Genomic DNA, 26,624 nt, shown 5'->3' with positions numbered 1-26,624 from the left:
CACAGTAAGAATGGTCTGTTACATACAGTAAATTAAGCCATAGGAGACCACTGCAAGTTTGAGCTAGTTCACTTGCAAAAAGTAGAACGCTTTTCTCTTACAGAATTCCATTTATATTGATCTATCACTAGTAGGCATGAATATACAAACGAGAGGCTTTGCATCAAATGTCCCCAAGACCATACAGTCTGGTAGTTAGTTTTTTTTGGGGGGGGATTTCACGTCTTAAGCTGGTAGCCAAGATGACTCTTTCGAACAGTGTGATAGCCCTGCTAGCCCGATATGTGCAAGGCTCATGTTTCACAGAGCTCTTAAAGATGCCAGTACTACCACAAAGGACGTGGATAGCACTTAACACAGAGGGAGGAGTAATACAAAAGTTCTGAATGTTCATAGAGCACAACATGAGTTTACCTTCTATAACTTTGAGAGCTGGCCTGCAACATTCTTTCATTCAGATACTTTTAGCGGACTTTTAAAGATGCAGAAAGAAACCTGCTAGGGGCTCTAGGTAATGTGGGTTTAAGAAGTCCCTTAGTTAAGAAACATATGAATTCCTAAGTAATTTTGTTTTGCTGGTGAGATCTAGTGCTCCTTTTGAGTTCATTCTCATCTAATGAAAGGTAGCGTTTTAGGCTTTTTCTTAGCAGTTGCTTCTCCCACAGGAGCCAGGGAAATAATGATCTTTTGCTCGGATGAACCATTAGCAACATTTCATAGGGGCAAGATCAAAGTACGTACCCCTCCCCCACCCTCTACCAAACGTCTCCCCCCTACAACCCTCTCCTCCCTCCTCAAAAAGGTTAATGGCCAAAGTATTCTTGAATATATGAATAAAGCAGTTGCTTTGCTATTTTTATCCCATGTGTATTTAGTTAAAGGTCTTTGCATATGTTGAGATTTTTCGGCCTCCAGGAGCTGCTTACAGCTTTTGAATCTTATCAAAGACAACAAATTACTGTATAGCCATATAGCTGGCTGAATGCAGACGGTTTTGTTAGGATACAGTTAAGAGGCCGTCACTCGGGTCAGTGGGAGGCAGTCCAGCTGGCATTCTTTGATTATCCACTACTTCAAATCTATAGAGCAGTTGTATAGAAATCCTTCTATATTTATTCCTTGGGTGTAGTAGGCAGCAGGGCGCATACCCAGATAGTCCAAGTGATTTTGAAAAATCTTTCAAAATAGAGACCTCTCTGGCTTCTGTTCTGTTTAATACATGTTTTGAAATTTAGAACGTGACTTGTTAATGGGACGTGCTCAGAAACTTCTAGAAGGATGTGGGTCCAAGAGACCCTCGCCCCTGATTTGGATGCTAAACTGCAAATAAAGCCCTACTGAAGGCACAAAATAGACTTAATTGATTGTTACGACTACTTGAGTGTGAGAGGACATCACCAGTGGCTTGTGTAAGTTAGAAGTACTTGGAATAAATACCGCACACCGGATAACCTAAAAGTATACCCTAATGTTATTAACAAACTAGGAAAGGTTTCAGCCTAATGACCCTCCTACTAACTTACCGGGTTATTAGAAAGTATGTGCTGATATATTAATTTTAAAGTTGCTGAGTAGTTTTTGCTTGGGGCAGGTATATTACTCAAAGCACCCATGTCTGAAATATACCACCCAGTGTAACTACAGGTAAAAAAAAAAAGTTTTTTCCGGTTTGTGTCATACAATAAAAGGAGTTGTAGATAGCTGAGTAAATTTGTCTTTATGAACTAGAATTGTAGAGAAAACCTTTCGTAAACAGAATTTGTTTAATCTGCTAACGTTTTCGACTGCATTTGTAGTACATTGCATAAAAATAATAAGCAAATGTAATATTGATATGGAGGACAACTAACGCAACTTTTTCCTAAACTGTTTGTCCTTTTTTTTTTGTTTAGGAGATATAGAAAGGAAATATAAATTGGAAGTGAGTCCTCTTTGTGATAGATATACAGCAAACAAGGCAAACATCCAGATTGGTAATTACCTCTGATTTATGTAAATTAGAAAAATCCAGTTAAGTTAAAAAAAATTGTTGTATTTGGTTGTATTACAATTACGTAGAAGCATTCTGTTTGCGTTCATTTCACTTTCAATGTACATTGCCGTTTCCAGCACAATCAGTTAAGTTGCCCATCCTATGCTGCAGCTGGTTTTGTCAATACTTGCAGAGGTGGAAGGCAGTGCACTGTGCTGTAGAGAATACCTCCACTGAATTAAGGTCCGACCTCTATATATGTTTGTTTATTTCTAATCTTTCCTGTCATCTATGAAATCGTGAAGTGCAGTAACTTTAAGGCTCCCCTGAATCAGGACTTTATTATGGAATGGTCATATTTAATATTTTAGAGAAACGTTTCTTAGTGCTACTCTTTTTACAACCCACCTAAGTGTCCTACCTACTCATCAAACAACATTTCAAAAGTACAATCAAAAAGGGTTTTATTGAATTATGACCTACCTTGAGAGAGGTTTCCTAACCTTATATATATTTAAATTATTCATTATTTTTGACTATTCAATATTTCTATTAATTTGTTAATTCTTCTACTTATTGATTCTGACCTCATTATTTTATTGCCAGTGTTTTCAAACATTTTGGGCGGGTCACTACCAACACTTTAGTTTGTCTAAAAGAAGCTAAACAGTTAACACGTTTCTATGTGTGGCTGTTGGTACTCCAAAATCTGCTGTGAAGCAGTGTCCAAGTTTGGCAATTTTTATATATTTTTCATCTCATGTGGGCGGTCTTCCAGGTTCAGAGATTAGTTGTGCTAAGTGCACATAAGGGTGATATCCTTAAACTGACACTCTCCACAACAGGCTTGAAAAAATGTGAAAGTCTGTAGAAATGTTTTCAAAATTATGTGTGAAAAGGAAGTCAGACCTGCAGAAATGACGGAGCAGTGTTTCATTGACAGTGCCATAAATGATGAGAAAGGTACACCCAATTCAATTTATTTTTGACATTTCAGAATGTTTAAAAATCAACTCAAATGAAATATGTAGTCTGTGCACCTTTCGTAAGCTGCAGTTTGAGTCCTCATGTCACCGTCTCATATATTGACAACACATATCTCTGTATATTTTTCATCCTTATGTTGTAGGGTATCTGCACTGATAAGCCTTTTCTCAGGACCCTTTTTGCAGTTCTAGGCTGTGGAAGTCACGGCATGTTTGAGTGATGGGCTAAGAAGCTTCCCTCCAAAGACGTACTGAGCTGATGCCCATTGCAACCCAACATGCAGCTCAGCTGAACTGTTACTGTGTCTAATTTAATCGGCAATGCTAGTTTATTAGCTGCCTCTTTGGCTTTGTAATGACCCCTTCCTTTCTGATGTTCTAAAATGCTTAAATTAGAAATCTGTATCACATTGAAAAAACTGCTCTGCACATTTGAGCTTTGCTTACCCTTGTCCACCCTTTGTAATGATTGGGCATCACTCGTGATATGTGGGGAATGTGCAGCTTATGTCAGCAAAAAAGTGAAGGGCCCAATGGCTCTTGGTTAATGAAATACTTTCTCTTCCCCTTCACACCCAAACTTGAAGTATCAGTAAGGTTAAGAAAGGGGCCCGTTTACTCCTTTCATTGGATTTCCAGCAACCTGCATCATTGGGCCCATTATAGGAATAAGCGTCCTAGTCCTTAGAGTATAAGTACTCTTTTGAAAAGAGATATAGACACTCTGTGGTTTGGAAAGTATCTTTAATAATCCGATAACCACTTAAAACTCCTGCTTGGACATGAATGAAGGCTGATGAATCCAAACATGAATACAGATGCCCATTGTCCAATGGATCGCATAGGTTAAGAATGAGTAGAACTTACTATCCAAGAAGTAACTACTAGACTTTTCTCCACCGCAAATACTGTGTAGGCGAACTGGGCATAATGTAGCTAAATTAGGAGTCCAAGGTTGAATGTCATACAGGGTCCCACACAGGATAATTAAATCTAGAAGGGGACCTCAGTGTTGACTAGAAATGAGAAATTGTGTGTACTCAAGCAGCATAATAAGAGTGAAATTAGATTGTCTTTTAAACATGCAGGACACTTAAGTTTACGTCTCCATATTGCTAGAATGTGTGTAGTACTTACATTTCATTGTGGAAGGGCCAGGGTTCATTTATGTCTCCATATGGCATTGACTCAGCTCACCAAGTTTTAGAAGCAACTCATTCAAAGTCTACTTCCTGCAAATCCTTAACAGTACTGCACAGTTATCAGCAGAATCAGAAAATGTCACATGATTGGGATCCTAGTAGTACTAAATCGACGATTGGAAATGTAGTGCACCAGTCTTAGATTTCCTGCATTTTGGCAGTGCTTCTGCCAGTCTTCACTCAAGAGAAGGAATGGTGGCTTCAAATATACTTTTGCTCAAGAAGACTGGACTGTGTCCAGTAACAGGCAGTCCAGGTCCCTCTAGTGGTCATTTCTTCAAGAATTAGCTTGCCAGCTATGTATTAGTAGCTCTCCAGCTGCCTATAAGTAGCTCTCCTCTGTGCAGCCGAAACCTATTAACTTGAGGCTTTTGCTTGGTTCAATTAATGTGTGTATTTAAAATGAAATTGAGTGTATTTTCAAAACTCCTAAGTTGATGTTTGCATAAAAATGTCTGACATTTCAAAATATATTTAAAGCTCATATTTGAGTGATAAGTGTGTAGCATATGGAAGACTTATTAATAAGGCAATAACATTGGTTCCAGGGGAATTGCAGCTTTAGCTGTTATGTATTACCAATACAGAGGCACTCAAGATTTACAAGGGTTTTTTTTTTTTTTTTTTTTTTAAACATTACTGCTGGCAACTACCCAGATGCACCGCGGCAAAGTAATCATGCATATTAGAATGCTAATGTACGGACGTGATCACTATTACAAAACTATTAGTAGTGCTGAATGACTTCCATTGAACATAAGTAGGTATTGCAGTAAAGACTTGGAGCCTCCTGTTCTAATTCATGTCTGACCACACATTTGTGTCTACCAATTCGTAGACCGATCTGTGAATGAATCTTGCTTCTTCTGTCCATATTGACCCTATGCCTCTTTAAGGCATGTTGGATTCCAGAAAGACCAAACTCCTAACTGTAAAAGCTCTTTCCGCATATTCTAAATCTGCATCCTTCACACTCTAAATTCTCCAGGCAAGTCAGAAAAGAGAAGAAGGGTTGGCGGAGCATGAAGTAGGACACAGACGTTCCCAGCTCCAAACCACTGTGGGCCCTTAAGTTATTTTTGCTTATTGCAGCTCCGTCCTTCCTCTTCTATACAGGGACAGACACCCTGGGAATTCTTGGCTCAACGTCCACCTGCCGCTGCCCCGAGAGCCAGCTTTCATGGAGAGTCTAGCAAGGTCCTGCCTTGCCTCTGCAGCCAAAGTGTTCTCCAACTTGTCGCACCTCACCTCACGGCGTACAGCCCACTGTGAGGTGCCCCTTGCAGTGCGCTCTTCATTGGAGCCTACATCCTGGACAGGGCTGGGATTACTTTGGACTTTGTTGCACCGCACATGTTGAGAAAGAGTGGAGACAGCCCCCTCAACGTAGTTGCTGCCTAAATTAATGGCTTTCTGTGCCACCTTCTTTCCTCCAGACCTGCAGCAGTCCGCACCACAGCGGGAGGAGGCCTAGTCAGGCTGTTCCTGTGCCCACATTAGGCCTCTACTTGGAACTGCCTGAGCAAGGACAACCTGAGTGGCTGGGCCGAGTAGACCAACACTGGCTCATACACAAGTGAGTGTGCCTTTCCTCTCCCTGGTCACTTAATGGAGGGAACCTGGGGCTCCTGTCTGGGCCCCTAGTGGCTTCACCCCACGTTCTTCTCTCACCGCTAGATCCTCATGGGCCTATACTGCCACTTTACTGCAATGATGGAGGACCAGTGGGGGACCGAGAGGTCCCCATAGTGTACTGTGCAGGTGGGGCCCAGTGGAGGGTCACACCGTGAAACACCTTGAAGACAACCTGGAGCAGCAGTACCCCCACTGATTCCTCTGTGTAGGCTGCTCTAGACCTGGGACCTCTGCCCTTCTTCCGCACTCCGAACCCCGTTGCACCTTGCACCAGTGCTTAGAAGGGACCCGTGAATCCAGACCTACTAAAAAGCCCCATCTGTAGTGTGCCCTCCCCCTGCTGCATCTCAGATTGCCATGGACTTTTCTCCACCAATTTATAGCACAGCCTGCCAATCCTTTTTTCTGAAACTTTATGATGGTTCCCCAGGATCCGCCATCACAAAATAGCAACTTTAGGGAATACCTTCTGACAGGGGTTATTACTCCCGGCGAGCATTCTTGACCTGTTAAGGCTGTGATCGTCTGCCTGATCCTGACCTCCCCAGCTCTACGGAACTCCTTGCCTGCCGCCTAACCGCACAATATTATGCCAAAAGGTAATTCTTCCAGAGACAGCTCTTTAGCCTCCTGGTGGTCCAAACCTTCCGCACCAAACATGACTACCAAAGGGGACTCTCCTACGTAACCCTCTGAAATCCCTGCAGCCCTGATCACCCAGGATTACATGGCACAATTTCTCAGTGACATTAAACAAGAAATTGGCTCCCTCAAGGCAGAATTCAAATCCTGTATTCAGGATCTTCACAGAGATGTGTCAGAGGTGGGCTCACGCTTTGACAATCTGGAACACACAGAGGACTCTCGTAAGGGTGACCAGGAAATGCTAATGCAACTGGGTCCTTGCCCTGGAGGACCAACAAGCAGAATTTCCGGCTAAGCCAAAGGATTTAGGAAACCCAAGATACTAACCCATAATTCTGGAGGATGGAGCCCAATGGCGCCTATCATGGAAAAAAGTGGGCAAAAGAAGCAGCGATCGTCGGGCCAAGGCGCAGTCATTACTGATGCCAAGGAAGACATCATCTCCTACCCACAACTTATGAAGCAAGAATCTTCCCGCCAAGGTAGCTTGGCCGCTTGACTGCCCACTGAGGGGTGCTTCAGACCCATGCTTCTTAACTGGAGCATTGTATCATGTTGTTTTCTTACACTAACCTTTTTTCCCTACTCTTTAGAGGAGCCCACGGCCTCATATGTGGTTCACTGGTAGTAATGACTGTGATTGCGAAGTTGCAACTCGCTTTGTGTTTTTGCCCGATCCCACCCCTTTTCTCGGGGTGCTTCTCCTATCAAGGTGATACCTCTACGGACCTCAGGGATAATCTCCTCAGTCCGGGAACGGAGACTCCCACTATGTTGGCCCCAGTCTGGCCCGTATGTTCATACCCAGTTTTTGGTCCACTAGTCACGGAGTGTCCTAGAGATTCCTGAGGGATGGAACCACACTAAATCTGAATGCTCTCCCTCTTTTTTTCCCAGCGTACTCACACATGGGGATGATTCCTAAAATGATTATTTCCCTAAATGTAATGGGACTTAACTCCCCAAATAAGCGCAAACATATATGGTGTTACTTCCTTCAACAGGATCCGGATATTATATTTTTGCAGGAGACCCACTTGCTTAGAGAGGATTGTCATCGTATGGCCCACCCCAAATAGCTTTCTCATTATTGGGTGTATACTGGCACCAAAACATCAGGAGTGGGCATCCTGTTTAGACAGGGCTTCATGACTAAACTGACGAGTAATCAGAGACTCTGGTGGGTGCTTCTTATTAGTGATTATAGAAAGAGGTCTCACTACCCTGTCTTTTCTCAACTTGTACACGTACACCCCAAATCAGTCCTAAGGCTCCTTTCTTTGTACAACTCTCAAGGACCAACTTAGTCTGGCCAAGGGGGGTTGCAGGGGATAGTATTGGTGGGCGATTTTAATCTGGTGTGGGACCTAACACTTGACAGAATTTCCACTCCCATTCAGGACTTGGGGGCCATGTCATCCCAACTCGATAGAGATTACTGACCTTGGGTTGATAGATGCCTGGCACTATATACACCCTGACACACAGAATTATTCCTTTTATTCACATGCATCAGTCCTAGTCATGTATTGTTTACATATTCCTTACATATTTCTTACACATTCCCTTTTACTCCAGTTGGATACTGTTCAAATATCTGACAATTCTATCTCTGATCATTCTCATATTACGTTAACCTGATCCCTCCCCCATTCCCCCCCTTTAGGGACTGTGCAGATGCCCACCTCTCCAGATGGAGACTTTCTCCTCATATCTTGAAAGACTCCTAAACAGAGCTACCATTGCTGACATGATCAAGGTATACTTTGAATTTACCGCTTTACCTCCTACCCCTCCTCACATGCTGTGTAATGGTTTTAAAGCAACAATTCAGGGCGTCATTACATCGATAGCACGCACGCACCCAAGAGTTCCTCCTCTTCAAAACTAAATAGACAGACAAGATTGAAACATTAGAGGCCATAGACAAACAAGCATCCCCAAAACATAACAAACAGCTTGCCCTACTACGCAGCTAACTCCAAGTGCACAGGATCACCAAAGGTGAAAGATCGCTCTTGACTGTTAAAACAACAGTATTTTGATGTGCGGACCAAGGTTGTCATCATTTTGGCCTATTGCATTCAACACCATTGCGCTTGCTCCCACATCGCCAAATTCCACACAACACACTCAGGCTATGCAGTCACAGAAATTGATAAATGAGACCTTTCGCGACTGCTATTATGTTCTTCATACTGGTGGGAGGTGAGGTTTGGCAGTGAACCAGACCTATCTACAGGACTGTTTATGGCTACCTCTGGACCCCCAATTAGCCTGGGATTTGGGAACACCTTTTCACAAAGAACGAATTTAAAAAAAAGCCCTTGGGGGATTGTCAGTAGGGAAGACCCCAGGCCCAGATGGTCTGGGTCTCCTATTTTAAGATTTTCTTCCCCCTATCTGAAAGAACATTTGTCTGCACTATTTAACACTTTCGCACATGATACTGGCCTCACTCCCACAATGTCAGCTGCTTTAATATTGCTCCTTCTCAAGCCCGGTAAGAACACCACTCAATGCACCTCAGATAGGCCAATAGCCCTTTTGAAGGGCTATACTGATGCCAAACTATATACTAAGCTACTGGCCAACCGCTTAGAATCCCTCCTGCCAGCATTGATAGACCCCGACCAGAGAACACTAGGCTCCTCGCCCACATGATGGAGAAAGCCCACACATGCACAACATACTTGCCCTCCTCCTCTCGTTAAACGCGGACAAAGCGTTTGACAGGATCAGCTGGGATTTCTTACACACTGTCCTCCTTAAGATTGGCCTGGGACCAGTTGTTATTAACAAAATTATGGCCTCTTACACTGCTACGACAGCTATCATTAAGGTTAATGGACATTCTTCCATCCCATTTTGATACAACTGGGTACCCGACAGGGCTGCCACTTGTCCTCTCTTCTCTTTGCCCTGGTTGTGGAACCCCTAGTGATTTTCCTCTGTCAGACCCCAAACATCACAGGCATTACCTTTGGTGGCCGAGACCACAAAGTACTGCTATACGCGGATGATTTATTATTGACCTTAACTAACACCAGATCAACTTTTCCTGTCGTAGAGCAGAAACTGCAAGATTTCAAGTGTGCCTCAGTCTATAAGTCACAGGCATTAAACATCACCATACCACCCCAACTTTTTCAGGCCTACATGCCATATCCCCCTTTCAATGGACCACAAAGTTAATTTGTTAATTTGGGCTTAACATCACCAACTCTGTACATACCTGGACTCGTGCCAACTGGCCCCAATATCATAAGACCATTCTAGACTAGAGGACCTACGCAGATGGAAACTACTACATATCTCATGGTTAAGCCGGATCAGTGTGGTCAAAATGAACCTTCTACTATGCATTCTTTATCTATTCCAAGCCCTACCAACTCCTATCCCTGTGGAAGAAACCTGCCAGTTGCAGAAAGACATCTGTGCCTTTATAGGGACAGGGAAACACCCCTGTATCTCCAATACCATACTTATGCTACTTAGAAATTGGAGAGGCCTAGCCTACCTCAATTTCCTTGATTACTACCGAGCAGCGCATCTCATATTTATCTCTGACTGGGCAGTTAGAGAGATTGAAAAACATTGGCTGCAAATCGACCGAGCGGTGGCATGCAGGCCGCTATGGAGCTTGGCTTGGCTGCCAAAACCTCATTGCTTCTTGTGCCCATCTTGGAACCCCTACCAGGACGGTCTTGGAGATCTTGGATAAGACTTCAATCACCTATGGCCCCATCTCGTTTCCCTCCCCAAATACTCACATTCTACGTAACCCTGATTTCACACTGGGGCTACCCCCAGGTTCATTCTCCACGTGGTAGGAGACTGACTGAAGGACGCTGCGGGACCTATTCCAGGGCCCATACTTTAAAACATTTGAGCAATGCAAATTGGAATTCAAAAATCCCTGACACACTCAGATACCAATACTTTCAGCTCCGCCATTGGGCTCTAGACCCACCTAGTCCGGAAGGTGTTACACACCCTTTTACACCGTTCAAACGTTTGGTCGACCACTTTGAAGGTTCTAAGGACTTACTCTCTAGGACCTATAGTGTTCTCCAACAACGTTGTCTGTTGCTGAGACACACATACCAGGCGAGATGGGCAAAGGAGGATGATGCAGATATCACACAAAAACAATGGGAGCTCCGCTGGCAGGAAATCCCCAAGATACATCGTAGGATCCCCCAACAGGGGCCAGCCTACAAATAATGCTCCAATCATACTACACTCCATGTTTCTCACATGCCCTACCACCTGCTGGAGGTGTGGCTCGCAGGATGATATCTTCAAACACATTTGGTGGACACGTGCACAACTCACTCTTTTCTGGAAAGAAGTCTTAAGTCATATTAACGGCACCTTGGGGTTTCCTATCCCAGCAGGCTACTATATGATCATTTTAGGCATGTGTCCAATTACGTTCGACGCCATGACCCATGCTGATTGGTACTTAATCTGTCACATGACGGGTGCGGCCAAACAACTGGTTTCCCTGGCCTGGAAATCCCCCCACTCCACCTCCACATGGTTCACCAGGCTTTGGCATACAATGGTGCTAGAATACCTTTCACCCAAATTTTCCTTCACGTATAAGAAATTCTTAAGATTATGGCAACCCCTCTTTGTATACTTCTCACGCCTAGGGCATCTTTGCTTTCAGTCGCCCAGATTATGCGCCCCCCCCATCTCTGAATAATTCTCTAGCTTCCCAGCCACTTGTACTCTTAATTTTCTGATCCTGCTCAGGGCACCATCTATTGCTCCTCTGCACCTAGTTTCCTGTGGTAACGCCTTCTATTTTCGCACTGCAGGCTGAAAGAAATGTATTTTTATACGAGACTTCTACTCGCGATTGTCCCCCTGAGCCTCTTAACACACCACTACTCACATTCTCGGGCCAATAGATTGAGGGGCAAACGTGCTACTGAAAACTACCTTTGAATCGGCCATCAAAAAGAAAGACACCAATTAGCCCACTGATCACCGCTACCACATGCTTCACTGTTTTCCAGAGCCAGAAACACCCTCCAGAGGACCTTAAGACCCATGAACATCATGGGTAGAAAAGGCCCCCAGAGCTGCCACAAAAGGCAGAGGAAGAGGAGCTCATAAGAGAGTAGCCAACACCTAGACCGGCTCCCATCTTAACCCTCTAAATAATGGGCTAAATTAAACTTTCCAAGGGCCAGCTCTGATCTTTTAAGGTTTGTCAAGTCACTATTCCCATACCTCATATAGCCTTTTCCACTCTGAATTCGTACTCCAGTTAATATACATTATAATATACTTACATGACCATCTGTGAAATAGTCACCTTTTAAAGTATGAAAGTTTCTGTATGTGATCAACTGAGGAAATTGTTTCTGTAACACTGAGGTTATTGCAATGGTACTGATGATTCATTGTGTGTTCTCTATCCATAGTCTGTTCTTCATGATTATTACCATGCTACAGATACGTTACACACAGTAATGTTCTGCCCTTTTATATGCACTTCAATATTCTAAATCTTTCTGGATCTGTACATGTATTTGTTGTAAATTAGCACAATTTTGGCATGCTAGCACCTGCAATTTTGGATGCACTCCGGTCTGTCACATTTTCAGCCTCACTGCATTCCAGCCAGTCAGTGGCTAGCAACCGTGTACATACCATTGTGACTGAGTTTCATTTGCTCGCACTCCTTGTCCTTTTTGTTCCAGGATTCTTTTATTTTATTTTCATGCTTTAGTTTCTGACTTGATATCCTTATGCAACAACTCCAAGTTCATTACCTGTGTTGCTTTTTTGCACTTTCTTTTTGGTACATCTAACCTAAATATTATTCACATTCTTTCTAAATTCAATTTCAGCCAATTTGTGTAATTTTTCACATTCTTATGTCACGTTTTCAGTACTAGAGTGTCTTTTTGAGATCTGTTAAGCCACTTGTTGATTTACATTTTGATAATCATGTTTTTACCAGATGGTGATATTTGGACATAATAGCAAGGTGTGTAATCACTTTTATTAGAACATAATAATGTTGGGAGCTAAGCTGAAAACATTGGGGTTCTCCAGGCTTCTAGTGGGTGGTAAAAGCCCAGAGCTCCAACATTCCAGTGTTTTGTACACAACAAAAGCTGTGAACAAAGGCCTCAGAGCACAAGGGGATTCATATCCCCTCTACCTCCATGAGGCCTTTGTTTTATTTATAAGAACATTCTCCTCTCTATTGGTGGAATGTTGTAATAGCCTTATAGCCCTTTGTAGCTGGCTATACCTGACATTAAGGGCCCACTCCCTTGTTAAAAGCCCTTGCCATCAGATCGGGCCTTTAACGTTGGAGCAGGCCTTTAATGGTTAGTTTAGTCCACTAAGGTGGGCTCTAAGGCTACAGTATTGTACCACCCCTCAGATTACTGTTGAAACACGGTCAAATTGTACATTATGAGATGTGTGCTGACTAGCTCAGTAGTAGTCTTCAGAGAACTCTGTTATCAAATGCATATGTGAACACAGACCTTCCAGGGGTAGAATTTAACAGTTACTGTTTTCTCTCATGGACTCAAATGTGTTTAAAAAGCTCTGCCTGTCTTATTTTTTTTCATTAGAATTGGATGTTTTGGGGTGGGTGGCTTGACCGTGCGTGGAGTAGCACACAGCTCCCGGATCTCCCGAAAGACATGGCGTCCTGAGGGCCATTTATCCTGTCAAATCGTGACAATCCGGCCCAATGATTGGAGATTTTGATTCCCCTGAAAGCATGCAGCTGAGATCTGAGCACTGTGATACAAAAGAAGGTGCATACATCTGGGGAAAATCTCCGAAGGGCCCAGCTGTGATCCATCAAGATGTCGGCCGTCATCGGGCAGAGAGGAGGCGCAGGGAAAACATGGCCATAAGCTGAGAGAATGGGAGCAGCTGGAGCCAGAGGTGCCAGGATGTCAGAGCACAGGCTGGAGCCGGTGGGCGGTCACAAGAGAGACCACAGAGAAGAAAATTATAAGAGGCAAGTGCAAAGACTAGGGGCTGCTGTAGGACTGTTCTGCGGGGAGAAGCTGAGAGGCAGCGAACACGCTTGAGACAGCAAGCACACACTGACTGGGGAATCCCCCAACAGCTGGGAGATACGCGCACGCTGCGAGCGAGGGCAAAGAATGTATGCAGCACCGAGCTGGAGGCAGCGACCCTAGTCTCTGGAGAACAGCGCCCCCCCCCCCCCCCCCCCCCCCCCAAAAATGCCATACATCATGGGAGAGAACAGACCCTGGATGTACTGAGTAGACACCAGATCCAATGGGCAGACCCTATGATTTAGACACCCCCTACCCCTGCAATATCAGCAGAACCCCAGAAACTAGCTGTTTAGTGGTAAAGGTGCAGCTCACCAGAAGGGGGAAATTATACTAGCATAGTACAACGTGGGGCAGAGACAGACAAAATCGTCAACACACCTAACAGTAAATTGACACTGGCAGTCCCTAGCGTTCTTCGGCTCCTTCCCTGCCCCCTAGCGTTAACCATATGAAGAGGTACTAGTGACATGAGGGAATATTTTTATTGGGCCTGAGGACCCTTGGTGCCTCTATCGGAAGCGCATAAGAATGCTTGCTCACCAACCTGTGTGATAGTGCCTCAGGACATTGAGACTACCTTAGGAAACACAGTTGACACCACCAACAGGGGAGCACCAAAGGCATTGGTGCAAGAATAGGGGTGCAAAGCCACTTTGCGCCGGCATACTCCTGGTCACCACTGCGCTGTGCAGACACTTCAGATGGTAAGTCGCAAGAACAGTCCACAACAAACTCCCACTAAGAACCTCCTAGCTACTGACTGCTTGACGCATCTTGGCGAGGACAGCGACCTAGGGGATCCTGAAACAGGAGTATAATGGGAAGATCTAAGGAACTCTGAGCAGGAGAGATGTTAGCTTTCTTATGCCTTCTCAGACTGCTGGATAAGATAGAACAAAACACAACAGTGATTTAAACCAAATGGATGTAACGGTGTCCCAGCTCAAAACTGACAGACATCACGAGACAGTACAAGACCCAGAACATAACCTCCCACAGAAAAGAACGTGTGATTACTCAACACTTCAGCCAACTAAATGGTGTGACCCTGCACCGGAGGGAAAGGTATCACACCAGGAACAGAAGGGGCCGATAGGGAAAAGGACCCTGATTCATTGGAAATGCATACAGCGACTATACTACAAGCAATCAGGGACACCAAAAAGTCCTTAGGTACCGAAATAGCAGCAGTGATGAGTGAAGTAGGACTATTACGGGATGACCTTCGAAGGGTAATGTACCACGTCAGAGAAGCGCAGGCAAAAATAGAGACAACACTTCCCCAAATTGTAGATCTCACAAAGCAGTGTACCGCCCTGGAGAAAGGGCTGCAGCAATTAACAAACAGATTGGGAGATGCAGGACAGGTGAGATGCCACAATATGACGATAGTGGGGGTGCCTGAAAAAATCGGAAGGACATAATATCTAACTGTTTGCGGAAGACTGGCTTACAAACAATATACTGGAAGGCAAACTGTCCAAATTCTCAGAACGAGCACATACAATCCCAACCCACACAGTACAGTCAGGATCCCCCAACCTGTAATCGCAAGGCTAAGGAACTTCCGGGATAGGGATGTAGTTCTCCAGATTGCAAGGAAACATGGCCCATGGCTCATTGAAGGCAATGAAATACACAACTATCCGGACTACTCAAACCTAGTCCAACACGAATGAGGAGCATTTGTACCAATAAAAACAAAGTATCGAGACAGCTTGGTATTCAATACTCATCTTTCCAGCAAAACTATTGGTGGAACTGGAAGAGAAAACATACTTTCTACAGAACGCACAAGATGTCTGGACATGGATAGGAAACCATGGACTGTGGTCAAATCCCTGCCAAAAAGAAGGCAAGATGATGACTGGAAAACCACACCATCTGGACGTCAGAACAAAAAGAGGAGAAAAAGCACCTCAATACACACTAAAGAACAAATGAAAGACACAAGACCATGTTGTTAAGGAACTGAAACAGCACATGAACACTAACGGATAACAGATGGAGATTAACCATTGAGGGTAACTGAAGTGACTCAGACTGCACGATGACAGGACAAGACACAGAAGATAAACAATTACCAGTAGTGACGCCGATGACTTCTGAGCACATGGTGTAAGGAGCATAGATGACGTAAAAGACCGGCGAGGTTAGAAGCCGGCCTTGGGACCAGTCTCTCTACCAAGGAGCTGCTTCACTTCAGAGACAATAACTACAGAATGCACGTACTGTTACTCCTCACATGAAGGACGCCAAAGGTCGGCAGTCACGCCCTGGCGACAATTGCATAAAATGTTTCTTAGGGTTTAGGTTTGGGGTTAACACGTACCGTGAGGTTTGGGTTGTGATTGCTTCAGGTATCACTGTATAGTAAGGTAGGTTGGAGGGTAATTTACATGGGTTATCAGTTTACCAGAACACACTGACACGCCACACGAGTCCTGACCAATACACAGAGGGGGTTTCACACAAACGTGCACACAGGTTGAAACCACCATGACGCATCTGCAAAAAATAACAATATTAACTTGGAATGTCAAAGTTCTAGGAAATAGGGTTAAGCGGAGGCTAATCCATAGAGCGTTGAATAGGCAAAAAGCAAACATAGTGTATCTACAAGAGACTCACCTGATAGACCTGTAACATAATAGCATGGGTAGAGGGAGGTACAGACTAGAAAGCTGTGCACAATACACCTCTAGATCAAGAGGAGTCACAATACTGATCAATCACTCTCCTTTCGCAAAAAGCACATCCAGGCGGACACACAGGGAAGATACACAGCTATACTAGGAGAATTAGAAGGAGGGGATATTTTGCTGGTGAATGTATACACTCCACCAGGACTCCAAAGGGACCTGCTAAGAAAGTTGGGCGAGATACTACTGGAGACCACTCTGGCTCTAGTGGTGCTAGATGGAGACTTCAACCTGATACTAAATACCACCAGGGGCAGGGATAATAACCAAACTGAGGGAGTGGGGGGCCAGAGGTAGGGTTGGAGGTTTCACACAGGCACCGTGTCTGTGTGATATATGGAGAAGCCTACACCCTGAAGAAATAAGTTACTCATTTTACTCAGGGGTACACTCAACGCATTCATGATTAGCTTATTTCTTCACCACAGGGGAATCACTCAAGCTGTTTAACAAGGCAAAATGCTTAGCTAGAGGTGTGACCGACCACCCCCCACTCCAGATAAAGCTCAATCTCCAAACTCACAGACCCAAACAGTCGTGGAGAATGGAAACATGGCGCCTCACTAATAAACAAGCGATCAAATGCTTAAAAAAATGCGTCAAAAAATGACTTTGCTGAAAATAAAAACAGAGTGAGGAGTGCACTGACAATGTGGGAGGCGTATAAAGCTACTGTAAGGGGTACATTTATCCCGAAGGAGACAAGATGTGCAGCTTTAGCCACCTAGAAGAGGACTATGTTAAAAATGGAGACCAGACTAATAAGAGATTAGTATACCTGAAGAGAGCTGAATACCAAGCACTAGCAAAAAATAAAGCAAAAAATCTCATCTGGCAAAGCAAAAAAAGGGTTTAGACAGTTGGGAACAAAACTCGGGAGATCAGGCAGACTTCGGGCAGCATGACTCAAACAAGTGGTGCATTAGAGACATTCGCCATATACTTGGGACACCTTTATGACTCTCATGCAACCACCCCCAATCTAGACATACAGGCTTTCATTAAAAAGTGTCCAATTAGAAAACTAAGCGAGGCTCACAGAACAGCCCTAGATGCAGACATCACTGCAGAGGAGGTCGCACTCGCCTTGGGACAAATGAAACGGGGAAAGCCCCTGGACCGAATGGTTTCCCATTCTAATTATTCAAGACTATGAAAACATGCAACCGCCCGAGTCCATGCAGCTCTACTGGAAGCATGCAGGCAAATAAACTTTTGGATGACATACACGCCCCAACAGCGATATTGATCCCAAAGGCAGGGAAACCTCCAGATAGTTGTGACTCTTAAAGACCTATATTACTGATCAACGCAGACATTAAAATACTTGCAAAACTACTAGCACATAGTCTAAAAACAGTAATAACTGATGTAGTACATCAGGACCAAAACAGGTTCATGCTGGGTTGCTCCACCAGGCTGAATTTTCGATGCCTACATAATAATCTGGCTTTGGCCCGGGAATCGCCAGTGGGGGAAAGTAATTGTCTTCCTGGATGCTAATAAAGCTTTTGACGCTGTAGAGTGGCTCTTCTTCTTTGGAATTTTACAAAGGATGGGATTCAGTCCAAAATATATACAATAGGTCAGACTCCTCTCTGACCGTCCTACAGCCAGTGTGAGGATAAATGGCAATATTTCATGAAAGTTTAATATCCGGAAAGGCACTATACAGGGCTGCCTACTATCTCAGATGTTTGCGTTGGCTATTGAAGCGTTGGCAGCATGGGTATGAGTCGACTCAAGTATGGTGCTGACTGGGCAAGAAGTGGAAGGGGATTGTATCTCGTTATACACCGATGATACTCTGCTGTATTTAACCAACACGACGCAAAAACTGGACAAGCTCCAGCAGATATTTGACATATGTGGAGCGCATTCAGGTTTTGTGATTAATTGGGACAAATTATTGTTTCACTTGGAAGGCGGTCAGCTAGGTAATCAACTCACACTACCACTCCAGATAGAAAAAAACAATTTAAATACTTATGGAATATGGATAACCCACTCCTCGGATGAATATTATGAGGTTAATCTGACTCCTCTTCTGCATCGCCTTGAACAAGACGTGGGACACTGGCAATTGTTGCCACTCTCCTATAGGGAAGGCAGCTCCGTTCAAAACAATAGCACTCCCCAGACTGCTATACATACTACAGAACACGCCATACAAGATACTGGAAAGGTTCTTCACTAAGGTAGATAACCTAAAACGAACCCTGCTGTGGGCTGGAGGACAGCCCCGAATATCCTTGAAAACTTTACAAAGGTCCAAATTTGATGTGGGAATTACACTGCCTAATGTGCAGAAGTACTATGAAGCAACATACAGGAGTGTAGTAAATGAATAGACATACACAGAGGCTGATGACCCTGTGTTCTGGAGAGACAGAACAGGGATGGGGACACATGGATACCTCCCTACACTATACAGTGGCAAACTCCCTCCGCAAACGTACACAGCAATACGTAGGATATTGGTAAGTTGGAGGAGACTCACAAAAGAAATGGGCTAGCACAATAGAACCCCACTGTGGGATGGTTCCAGACTAAGAGCTTGTCATTGCAGGGGCTGAAAGGTTGGGATGCCATAGGCCTATCCACATTGGTGAATGTATGGGATGTTAATGGGGTTGTCCCATTCTCATACTTACAGAAAGAATACCAAATGTCCAACACACAATGACTCAAATATGGACAGTTATCCCATGCCCTCGAAAATAGCATTCCACCTGACGAAGAGAAACAAGAAGACTCTCCACTAGAAAACAGGATCCTGGATGTGAGAGTTGACAAAAAAAACTGGTGTCACACACGTACGGCATTGTCATGAGGAATACACAAAGCCCATTGACTAGATTACAAGACAGATGGGCACTAGATATAGGGAACGTAGATGAAGAAGACTGGAGAGAGGCACTAGAATTCCCAGTGACAGTGGCGATAAAAGCAAGCTTTCTGCTGATACAGCTCAAAATACTACACATGGTATATTACGCAATGATCCTACTATACAAATTAGGTTGGATAACAGAGGCTGTATATAGCGTAGGCTGCAGATTAGAAGGCTCCTTTATACAAATATTGTGGAGCTGCACCGACATTCAAAGGTTCTTTGGAGGGGTGGATCATTAGCCAGAGCAATAGGCATAACCTTAAATCTGACACCAAGACTAGCACTACTGGGCATATAGGAGGCCTCGGATCACACACGCTATCAAAAAACATTTATCAGTTTGGGATGCATGGTGACAAAAAGAGGTATTGCCCAGAAATGGGGATCAGGTTCGCTCCCTACACACCAGTGTTGGGAAATAGGAATAAAATACTGTAAGATTATTGAAAAAAGTGTACAAGGGCAGAGGATGTATGAAAAAATATTTTTAAAAAAATATGGGGGGGATGGGATATAGACACATGTATGGAAGCAGATCTGTGAAGGATTTAATCCTTAAACAAAACACTATAAAAAAAAGCTGGACGACATAAAGAACTGCGGGGAAGTCATAAGTGGAAACAGGTTCAAACAAGTGACTGAACAACATCTGTGTGAGGGGCCCGTGAGATACAGAAGGTGGTCCTGGATGTTGTCAAAGTTAACTGGTTGGTTGTTATAATTTAAAAATAAAAATAAAAATGTTTAATTTATTTTTATTTGTTTTTTAAGAATTGGGTGTTTACCTTCCTGAATCTGTCTGCTACTACTTCCTGATAATGTCCCTGTCTAAATTACGACTGTAGAATTTGAAATGGAAACTAATAAAGTTTGAGAGATTGCCTTGATCATTGTAATTCATTCATTCTGTCCAGCTGTTGAATGCCGCGTATAAATGTGTGGGACACTTTTAATAATTGTGTGAATACTGCACTCCTCACCTTGTCATTGTGCTTCGCACATTTATTGAAATTTGTTTCGTCACCAGTCTTTCTGTTAACTTTTTGTTTTGCCAGGTACATGTTGAGGACGAGATCTGCCTTCTAGAGAATAAAAATGGCCATGCTCCCTTTTATCATCATTAATTTGTTCATTACTGATTACTATAGATTGGTAAAACACAAGATTCTGTATTAACATACACCAGTTGAGGGAACCATAATCATCGTATTTATTTACATCCAGTTCCTCCTTGGAATACCAGGTTTTTCATGCCTTTTTCATGGTACAGAATATATAGCAAGCAGTAGTTTGATGTATAAGTGCCATGTTAATCAGGTGTGCTATTGAACATTACAATTATCATAAATCAAGGACGTAGAAGAATTGGGCTGGATTCTGCTTTTGGGTAACATAACCTGCTTTATAGAATTGTAATATTTGTTTACGACAGCCAGGACATTTAAAATTGTGTCTTAATCCAGAGGGAGAATGATGCGTGTTGAAGTGCATCTATTTGTCAGTGCGCTAGAATCTGCTGAGTATTTGGCCCTATTCATGATATCCTGAAATGTAGCTTCCATGCTAAGTTGTTTCATATTTTTTTTATATATTAATGAATGTAATAGATTTGTCTATTTTGAAATAGTCTAAGATGTGTGATTGTATGAGATGAAAGAACTGGTTGTAGTAGCGTAGGCTTTGTAAAGAGAACAATACATGATTCTATTTTTAAATCTAAATACCAACACATTTTAAAGAGATTAATTCATAAAATTAATTAGGGGATTATCCTAGTGTCTGTCCACACCTACATTTATTCAATGGCCAAGTGGGATAGTTCTTTTGATATTAGATTACCCTGTAATCTAGCGCTAGCCACATAATTCTTTGGCATTGTAGCTGCTCAAGCAGAATATACCCCTGCTGAGATGAGTCTTCTGCTCAGTTAATGAGGTATACCCCTGCCCTGACTGCCCAACTGTACTGTTTCCTGGATCCCCTAATGCAGATTTTTATTTTGTCATCGGCAAAAAGGCTGACCATATGGATTGCAGTCTTGTTGGACTGGGAGGGGCACCAAAAGCACTACCCTTGTAGTAGTGAAAGGCTACCGCTTTCACCAGGAGTTAAGCAGCACAAGGGCGGTGATAGCAGCATACAGTGTAGTGATCAGCAGTAGTTAACAGGACCTTTTTGCCGTCACTGGAGTGAGGCCTACATGGTTTCTCACCTTTTTGGCTGCTGTGTTCTTAACTCACCCTTGCCCTACATCAGGTAGATGTGAAGTGCTGCGCAGTGCAGGAGAAGTGACTCTGCACTGGATATGTGTGCTTCGGAAGGGTACATTACAGGGATAGAGCAGTACTGTACAGTGTATGTGTGGTTAGTGCATCTACTGTGTGTATGTATGCCTGTTGTGAATGTTACATGAGAGATGTAGTGCAATGAAAGCATGTGTTGGGTGTATATTTGCTTGTGTGAATTACAATACATGAAGGATGAAGTGTTGTGCAGCACACGTGTGTGTGTGTGTGTGTGTGTGTGTGTGTGTGTGTGTTGGCAGTGTGTGCCTTGTCTTGGCAAGTGGTACACCTTGGTACAGAATAGAAAAACCTCAGTGCTGAACAGTGCACACAACAACGTGTACTGAATGTATTTGTACTTGTAATGATACGATGAACAGATGTAACAGAGCTGGAGAGTAAGTGTGCTGTGAACGTACACTGAGTAAGTGTACCTGCATTGGGAGTAACATTTTGGGGGCCTGGGATTGACCTTTTAATGCACATAGCACTGTGACTGACACCAGGTGTGAACTCTGGTCACTCCTATTAGTTGCAATGTAGGTCAGTCAGGTTGAGAATCGTGCCTGCTGTGACGGACATCTTTTCAAGAATAAAGTACAAAGAGAGAAGTGTCCACTTCCCAAAAAACAGAACCCTAACATAAAAATTCAAAGGCTCAAACCCTAAATCCCATTTGGTGTCTGGAAAAGGACTATAGGAAGGCTCAACAGTGTGTCATCTGCCAAGCAGCCAGACAGTCTGTGAGGAAGTGAAATCTGCAAGACTTCTGCCTGTGACAGGACTTGGAGCAAAGGCCTACTATTCTTCCTGCTGGGTGAGGTAACATCATCCAGGAAACCAAGATCACCTGCTCTAAAACCTAGAGCTCCAGCACCTGCCTGCTTGCCAAGAACAGTGTGTCCTGTGAGTAAGAGGAGGGTGGTGGAGGGAGTGAGGTCCAGTGGGGAGCTCCAATGAGACTTTCCTGAGTCAGTTACCAGAAGGGGCCACTGGTAAAGTTGCTACTTTGAGAAGCACTGAGATTCATAACCACCTTGGCAGGGGCACTTGTACCAGAGGAGCCTGTGCCTGTATGTCCAGTACCGCAGCAACCCCATATGCCTAAGGGGCTGTTGGTACCAACATTGCCAAAGGATTCAGGCCACCCCCAGCAAGAGAGACTGAGACTACATTCAGCGAGTTGGACCTGTACTGTGAGGAGCCACCCCTGACTGACCACTGAGGACTGCCATGGATGATGTCACACCCTTGCTTGGCTTCAGTCAGGAGCTGAAGGAAAGATTAAACCCCCCCAACCCCCGTATTCCCCCTCAAACCTCCACTTGCACCACACGATCCCCACTCTAACCTCCCCATCCCCCGCTGGGTAAAGCTAACCTATTATGACTGCTATGTGGGAGCTGCTCTGACAACTGAGAGAACTTTGTTGCTGCTCAGGAGAGAGAGCCTGCACTGCCTGGTGCTACTGCATGGGCCAGGGCAGCTCTACTTCAGTCTGAGCAGAACTTGTGGGTGCTTGTGCAGAGGGCACCCGCTGAACTTTTCCATGCTGTGAGAGTGGTAAGATGTTACCTGGACGGATAGGGCCCTTGCGGACTGGCAGCTGACAGTGCTGCAACACCATAGACACTTGACTGAATCCTGAAGATTTCAAAAGGAACTCTTGAGCACGGCCTAATGGTGAGCATTCCCTGGATGCAGCCACCAGTGAAATGGGACTAACCACGAACTTGTTACACAAAGGAGGGTGGAACAGGAATTTGCCTGACAATTACTAGAGCCCGGACCTAAAGAGAATTGTGTTGCTTCTGAATGTCGTTTACCTTTGCATGTGTAGAGGTACAAATAAACTACTTTTTCTTATAAAATTATGTATTTGACTGGACAGTGATTTATTGTCATACTGTTTGCACTTTAAATTATGAGTCATGTTCACTGACCTCTATCTGCACATATCACAGCTGCATAAATTAACCCTCAGACAGTCTACATAATTCTACTCCCATAAGGAACCTTATTACCAGAGGGTGTTGTCCCTCTGCGATTTCTGCTATCTCAAGGTAGTTTGCTGAAATCACTTATTTACAGAAATTCATAGCCCTGCAGGACAGTTCCTCTACCTCGGCAAGAAATTCAGTACTTGAATTTAATCTTCCCCCACATGATCAAAATGCCTCTCTAGGCACCAGTTTGCTCACCTTCCCCATGCAGGGTTTTATCGCTTAACCATCTGAGAAGCCCAAACCTGCAGTACGAGCAACTCATAGCTTATTTCACAAATTCTTGGACTTGCTGTCTTTTCTTGTAGTTTGACAAGCTGCTAACCAGAGCAACCCATCCAGAATTAGTGGATGGACAGTCCCTATTGGATCCATCAATACTGATGGATGCTGAGCAAAGAGTGATGGAGAAGCCCCTAATACCTTCAGTAGGACAGAAACCCATGTCTGAGATCTCCACCATGGTGTGATTGACATCAGGCATGCTTTCTGCCTTCTCACTTGAGCCATCTCTCGTAATCCGAACAAACGGAGAAAAGTCTTAATTCACAACACTGTCTAGTTCTACAGAAAAGCATCAAGCACCATTGCTTCAAGGTCCAGCCTCTGCATTTGAGTGTTCAGATCAAATGCTGGAGCCCATTTGAGTCTTGAAGACCTCCAGATTGAGGCTCCGTTTGTTGGAGTCCCATAGGTATCTGGAGATATCGTAAGTACTCCACCCTCACTGGTATCTCTTTGTTGAGACAAAAGTGTTTGAAGTCCCTTGTTATTTCCGCTGGTACTTTGGACCATGTGCCTCCTAACTGATGAATGCATCTGATAGCATAAAGTTCTGCCCTCAGCATGAGACAGCACTTTTCCTTGTCTTTGTATTCTTTAGTGCAAAGGAGTCCAGGCCATTGATGTGCACTTGCCAGGTTCCTTCTGACCATCTGCCTCCTGTGGCACATTAGGAGAAGCCTAAAGGTTGCAATCTTTTCTAGGCCTCAACATAGGCCCAGCCACCACTGATTCTTCATTCTGGCCTCCTGCATGATGTTCATTATTTGTATGTACAAGACCCCTTTCTGCAAATAAGCCACCTTCAGTCACTGCTACAATGAGACTTAAACTCTTTTCAGTATCTAAAGCAATTTGATTTTGATTTTGATCATTCTCATCTTGCTGGGAGAAGCCATATGTGGTAAATCCCCAAAATTAAATTTTCCAACTGGGAATTGAATCTGGTTTTCTAGAAACTATCACAAAAATCCACATCTGCAGAACATCAATTTCCATCCTCAGCCAGTCCAGATTATCATTCGGAAGTTCCTTGTCGTCAGGAACTCCCCTGCTGGCCTCATCAACTTAGTGAAGAACCATGGGGCAGAGGATAGTCTGAGTGGCATTTCCCCAAACTTAAACATCTGTCCTTTCTATGGAAACCAGTGGTGTTGTTAAAAAATAAGAACTGTGAGATAACTGTCCTTTAAATGTGTTTGACATTCAATCACCCTCTAACAGAATTTCTTCCGAAGGCTGACCGCCTCCATCTTGGTGTGGGATCCGCCTGGTTTCCCTACCTTTTTAATGTATGCATACGTCCATTGGTGCACTCCCTGAATCAAAGGAGGGTCAAGGATTATAGCTACGCTGATTATTTGCAACTGATCTTTACCACTGACAGCTTCCCTGAATGTGCAACCTCTTTCCAAAGCACAGTTATTCAATAATGATTGGATGAATGACAGTCAGTTAAAATTCACTCCAACAAGACGGAGATTCTCATTATCAAAAATAAGCTTGATATATATGCAGACCTACACTTTGGCCTGCACCCATGGGCTCTCCCCATTCAGCCCAACTATTCATTTAGGAACCTTGGAGTCCTGATCGATGCAGATCTGGTCTTCAAACCCCAGTTGGGGGCTCTGATTTCCTCATGTTTTTTTACAACTTAGGAAAATCTGAAAGATCTGTAAACTTGTATCTTTTGAGTCTCTCGCTCAGGTTGTCATTGCGCTGGTCATTTCTAGATTAAATTACGCTAACTCCCTGTACCTCCCAAAGTGTCAAAATCGCAGACTTCAGCTGGTCCAAAATCAAGCAGCTAGGATGTTTTCCCATCAATCCGGTAAATGTCACATCACTCCTCTTTTGAGGAACTTGCACTTGGCTGCCTATAGAACAGGGCTCCATCTTTAAGGCAGGGTGCCTCATTTTTAATCACTCCACACTGGCAGTCCTACTTTTGTATCTGCCTGTATATAAAAACATCTCTGTCGGCAATTTGAAATCTTCGCATGCTAATCTTGCTATTCCCACCTTTAACAACAACAAAAATAAAATTTGTGGATCCAGGTTTGTGGCACTGACTCCCTGCATCTGGAAAACCTTTCCTCCAGGAATCGGGTTTTCCTCCTGCTATACTGCATTTAGGGAACTCCTAAAGATGCGACTTACCAGGCCGGCATATGAATAATGAGCTGTTGCATGCGATGTTACTTACCTCAGCACCAAGAAACCGACCTGGTGAACGTGAGCTGTAGAAATATTTGTAACATATCTATATATATGTGTGTATTTTTTTGGCTTATTTATTTCTTTTCTATGGTAGATATAGTTAGGACCAACTTTTTCCATAGACGGAGAGTTTTTTATGTTGACAATAACTTTGGCGACATTTGATGAATCTTCACAAATGTTTCAAAACTAATAAGACAGTCAGTTTGGCTGCTGTGTTGAAAACTTTCAGGTGATTCGTCAAGCAGGGACCGAGAAGAAAAGGGGGGGTCGGAGGTCTCAAAACACATTTTCCCCATTCTTTGCCTATGAGATTATTTTAACGACAGCCCAAACCACTGAACAGATTTACACCAGATTTGGAAGGTCCTGAAAGTGTGCTTTTTATAATTAATATTAATAACGTTCTGTATTGAGTTTCAATAAACATGTCATACAAAGAAATGATCTAAGGCATGTATCTGAACCAGTTGTGAACGGAATGTGCAGTATCCCAATACTGCGGTGTCTGAACAGTGATGTCAGTCAGAAAATCCCATATTTATAGCTAGTGAATAAAACCGACCATTTGTCTACCGCCTAAAATAGCGTAAATCTCTGGTGATGAAGCAGTGTGGTGAGCAGGGGGATATTCGTGTATCGTAGGTCTGCCCTAGCTACCGGATTGTATGGTCTCGTATGAGGATTGGGTTCATCTTCTCCCTATCCCTTAAACTG

General features: G+C 43.7%; 1 protein-coding gene across 2 annotated transcripts in view; it reads left to right on the top strand.

Moving 5' to 3' along the window:
• The window catches only part of PDE7A (phosphodiesterase 7A), a 652,296-nt gene that overhangs the window by 585,850 nt on the left and 39,822 nt on the right, over window positions 1–26,624 (top strand). For both annotated transcript variants that reach the window (XM_069220260.1, XM_069220261.1), the window contains exon 13: window positions 1,893–1,973. In XM_069220260.1, coding sequence (XP_069076361.1) covers window positions 1,893–1,973 — 81 coding nt within the window. The remainder of the gene's footprint in view (window positions 1–1,892; window positions 1,974–26,624) is intronic.

Source organism: Pleurodeles waltl, chromosome 2_2 (assembly GCF_031143425.1).
Source record: "Pleurodeles waltl isolate 20211129_DDA chromosome 2_2, aPleWal1.hap1.20221129, whole genome shotgun sequence".
NCBI lineage: Eukaryota > Metazoa > Chordata > Amphibia > Caudata > Salamandridae > Pleurodeles > Pleurodeles waltl.
This window is presented reverse-complemented; position numbering and strand designations above follow the sequence as displayed.